The sequence below is a fragment of the Entamoeba invadens genome (assembly GCF_000330505.1).
Source record: "Entamoeba invadens IP1 unplaced genomic scaffold scaff_1105074726509, whole genome shotgun sequence".
NCBI lineage: Eukaryota > Evosea > Mastigamoebida > Endamoebidae > Entamoeba > Entamoeba invadens.
In genome coordinates, this window is record NW_004191811.1 from 13,738 (window position 1) to 17,898 (window position 4,161).

At 22.7% G+C, this 4,161-nt stretch overlaps 2 protein-coding genes across 2 annotated transcripts; one reads left to right on the top strand and one right to left on the bottom strand.

Annotated features, from left to right (window-relative positions):
• Positions 1–892: 892 nt before the first annotated feature.
• Positions 893–1,477, bottom strand: EIN_148440 (hypothetical protein; the record flags this gene model as incomplete). Its single annotated transcript, XM_004184830.1, has 2 exons — positions 893–1,224; positions 1,447–1,477. 2 exons carry the CDS (start codon positions 1,475–1,477, stop codon positions 893–895), a joined length of 363 nt encoding a protein of 120 aa, XP_004184878.1.
• Positions 1,478–2,504: 1,027 nt separating this feature from the next.
• EIN_148450 (hypothetical protein) lies at positions 2,505–3,095 on the top strand (the record flags this gene model as incomplete). The annotated part of the gene is made up of 1 exon (XM_004184831.1): positions 2,505–3,095. One exon carries the CDS (start codon positions 2,505–2,507, stop codon positions 3,093–3,095), a length of 591 nt encoding a protein of 196 aa, XP_004184879.1.
• Positions 3,096–4,161: the final 1,066 nt, after the last annotated feature.

Here is a 4,161-nt window from a genome sequence, read left to right on the forward strand (position 1 = left end):
ATACATAAATTGTTATCGCATAAAGTGTATATTATCAGTATGTTATTTGCTATCAATTGTTATTGTTTGAAATATCATGAATTGATTCATAATAAATTGTATTTTTTGTAGAAAATATAAAAAATGTTCGATTAATTTGTTTTGTGATTTTGATTAAAAAAACGACTTTTTTGATAATTTTCATTTCTTTTTATCGTTTTCATATAACCCATAGTTAGTCAAGTGGTAAATCAGAAAATAGAAATAGATTTTTTTATGTTAAAATCAACTTTAAGAACCATCTATTTAAAAATTTATAAATAGCATTTTCAATAAAATCATGTATTTTAAAATATAACTGTTAGATCTTAGGCAAAAAATCTAAATTGAAAGAAATTATGTTTAAGATATTTACCATCCTCAGAAAAATTAACAATCCTCATGAATCCCTTTATTTTACTAGCAATAACAGAGACAACATTAAAATTGTCTTACAGCATTAAATAATCGAATACTTGGTTTTAAATTTATTTTTCTTTATAATTTAGGTTTTTGACTATTTAAAATAATTTTATTCTTTGAATTTTTAAATGACATTGAACAAAATTTAATTTATCCAAAATTCGGGAAATTTCGAGTTTATTAACTATTTTCAAAATTTTAAAGATTATATTATTTGCATAACATTACACAAGCCAAAAAAGTAAAATCATCAGAAATTGAATTAATATCCTAGCAAAAACAGGTCAATTAAAAACAAGGAAGTTATTTAATTAGTTAATACAATTTTATACACATTTTTATTGTTATTTATTATTATCGTTTTAGGGGAGAGTTTAATACTAAAATACGAATTTACGACAATTTTTGATGGTTTTCAATAAAATAAAAAACTAATAAAAAATTTCATAAATTATTTTTTGAATACCACAATAAGAACAATAACTATGATTATTATAATAATCAAAGTTATGACGATCCCAACAGCAATTCCTATTATTGTCCATTTTCTACTTTCACACCGCATTTGCCGAATATGTTTAGCTGTGTCGCTTGCGTTTTGCACACTCTGACCGACTTGCTCTGTTGTTTTCTTAATTTGTTCGACATCTTCTGTTTGTTTTTTAACGTTTTGATTTTCTATTGTTGCCATTTTATACCCATTTAGTGCCGTGATATTTAATGTGTTGGCAGTGTCGTTTTCGTCTTTCACGAGCATATCCTTTGTGTCTTTACGCACAAATTCTTTATGTTAATTCAATAAAAAACAATTAAAAATTACAAAAGATTTTTAATTGAGAACAAATTTTTATTCAAATAAGTAGTATCAAATTAACAATGATAACTTTCATTTTTATTATTTTATTCATAATTTTAAAATTATATTTTGTTTAAAAATTCTTTTTATATGTTATTTACATTCATATCTAAATTGAAAAGTATTAAAGTGAATATGCACATACAAACCTTCATTTGCATCAAATTCCATTTCGGCCATTTGTTGTTTTCAAGTTCAAATACAACGATATTCAGTTATAAAAGTTGCATTACTATTATTTTTATTTTATTAATTCGTGTTTTTTTCTACACAGTGTGTAATTCGTCATTTTAAAAAAAATTGTTTAAATTGAAACTGGCATTTTTATTAAATTCTAATTTGCAATTTAAATTGTTTTAAAATACACAATATATATTATTGTTTTTATTCGTGTAGTTACAAAATGACATATGAATTGTAATAATTTCTTATTAATAAATCATAATAAGTTACAATATATCACTGTTAACAGATATCATATAAATTATATTGATTTTATTAATAATATATTATTTCATGAGAAGATTTTTATTGACTAAAAATAAAGTGGCTTTGTTTTTCGAATTATTTTAATGAAAATCATTAATAAAATAAATATTAATAATAGGAAACTATAATAATCACTTGTTTAATATATTTTGATATATGTTTTACTTAAGCATTAATATAATGTTGATTATTTGTTTCGATGTTATTTGATAAAATAAAATATATCAACTTAAAACAAAAATATTATGGCAAAATCAGAATATAAAGATACAATTTAATAATTCAAATGTATTTAATTAGAAATAATTGTAGTTAATAAATAAATAATTAAACATATTAATTAAATTTATAACACATTAAAAGTGTATAATAATTCGAAAGCAGACTTGTAAATTTTTACACATTTTAGCAACACACAAAAAATATTTTTCTTTATTTAATGTAATAATTATATAATAAAAATACATATTTTATTTTACTTCAATTATAGTTTTGATTATTATAAATTATTATATAAATTAATATTTGTAGTTTTCGAAAACTTAAATAAAACCGAGTAAAAATAAATTAACTACCCATATAAACTACACCTTACATTTGTAAAATTTCTTATAAATTTTGTTCATAAGCAAATTTTCGTTTAAAACAAGTAAGTTAAAAACACGATTTTGTTTTTAGGTTTTCTTGTTTACAAACAAAAAACAGTAAAATATAATATATGTCTGCTGAGTCGCGGCACAGAGAAAAATTGCGATGTATTGGGGAGCGTACTTTATTAACAAACTTGGAATGTTCACTTCTTGCGTTTATATCTACCAAAGCCGATGTTGTTTTATCACGACCCAAAAAAGTCGGTCAATTCTCTCATGAATTTTTAAGTGTTTTTACTATTACTTTTTTAGAAGAAAATACGCCGTTTACGTTCGAAGTTCCTTCTTTTCTGAAACGAAAAAAAACCGAAAAACTTGTTGAATTGAACAAAGAAGGGAAGAAAGGTAAGAAAGGATTTAGACAAGTTCAGAACCAAAAGAAAAGAGAAGTGATACATTTATTAGAGGATATTTTATTTGAAGACGGGTTTCTGGTGTTTTATGATAACGAAAATCGAGAAGGTATAAGAGGCAATGTAATTATTCAAATGCCTAATGGGCAAATAATTCAAAAGGAAATGATTATTAAATTGGGTGAGGCTATATGGACGTATTGCTCGAATAAATTCAATGAAGAACAAAGGTCCGTTTTGATTAAAGAAAAGGTCACGTTTTCAAAAGAAAAAGTGATGAGTATTATCAGTGAAAATGTAAAATAAGTGTATTAGAAGTAATTTGTGTATTTCAGGTGTAGTTTTTAATTTGATTTTTTGTTATTTAAAGTTATTTTAAGAATAAAAAAACGTTCTATATATAAGTTTGATTTTGATAAATCATACAAATGACAATTTAAATAACAAAAATAATTTAATTTTTAATTATATAACAATTAAATGATCGAATTATGTTATTTGATAATATATATTAAGTAATTAGTTGTTTAATTTATTAGAATTGTTAGGTTCATATATTACACATAAAAATATTATTTTCATTTTATTAGTTACTTTTTAATGTTAAAGGGTTTCTTGAGGATAAGGTGTATCCTCAGGATCAAAGCTATCCTTATTAAAAAATATTTTTTTGAGGATACAAAAAACAAATCCATAAGGTTCAGTTCCCCATAAGGCCCACTTTCATACCCCAAGTTATAATTTACACTTAATATTTTGAGTCAAAGTTCAATTTTTAAATAATGGTAATAATTTGTCATAAATGCCAAAAAATTAAATACAATCAAAAAATCGTTACGATAATCAGTAAACAAAAACAATAATTATATCTCGCTTACTTGATACGGGAAATAACAAATTGTGTATTCAACTTGTTCATATTATGATTATATACTTATTGAAATTATTTCCGAATCCGTCTTTATAACATAATAATTGAAATTTACGTTTAAATTGATAATTGTTTTTTTATCAAAATGAAAATTGAAAAAGTCGAAAACACTGATTTAATAATAATGCATTTTTAAAAAAACAAATTTATAAATATTTTTGTAATTTATGCAATTATTCAAATTTATTGTAATAACAAAGTTAATCATATTGTGTATAATTTAATATGATTGTTTCATTTTGATATTAATTTGTGTTTTAAACAGATTTACAGTTCTGAGGATGGCAATTATTTTCTGAGGATGACAGAAATAGAAAGTTTACACTTTTACATCTGTCTGAAATGTATATTGAGTAAGTTACTATTTTTGAATATGGGAACACGTCATTTCACTTTTTAGATGTTTAAGTCTGTGTTGATAAAGTCTGTTGTACACGACTA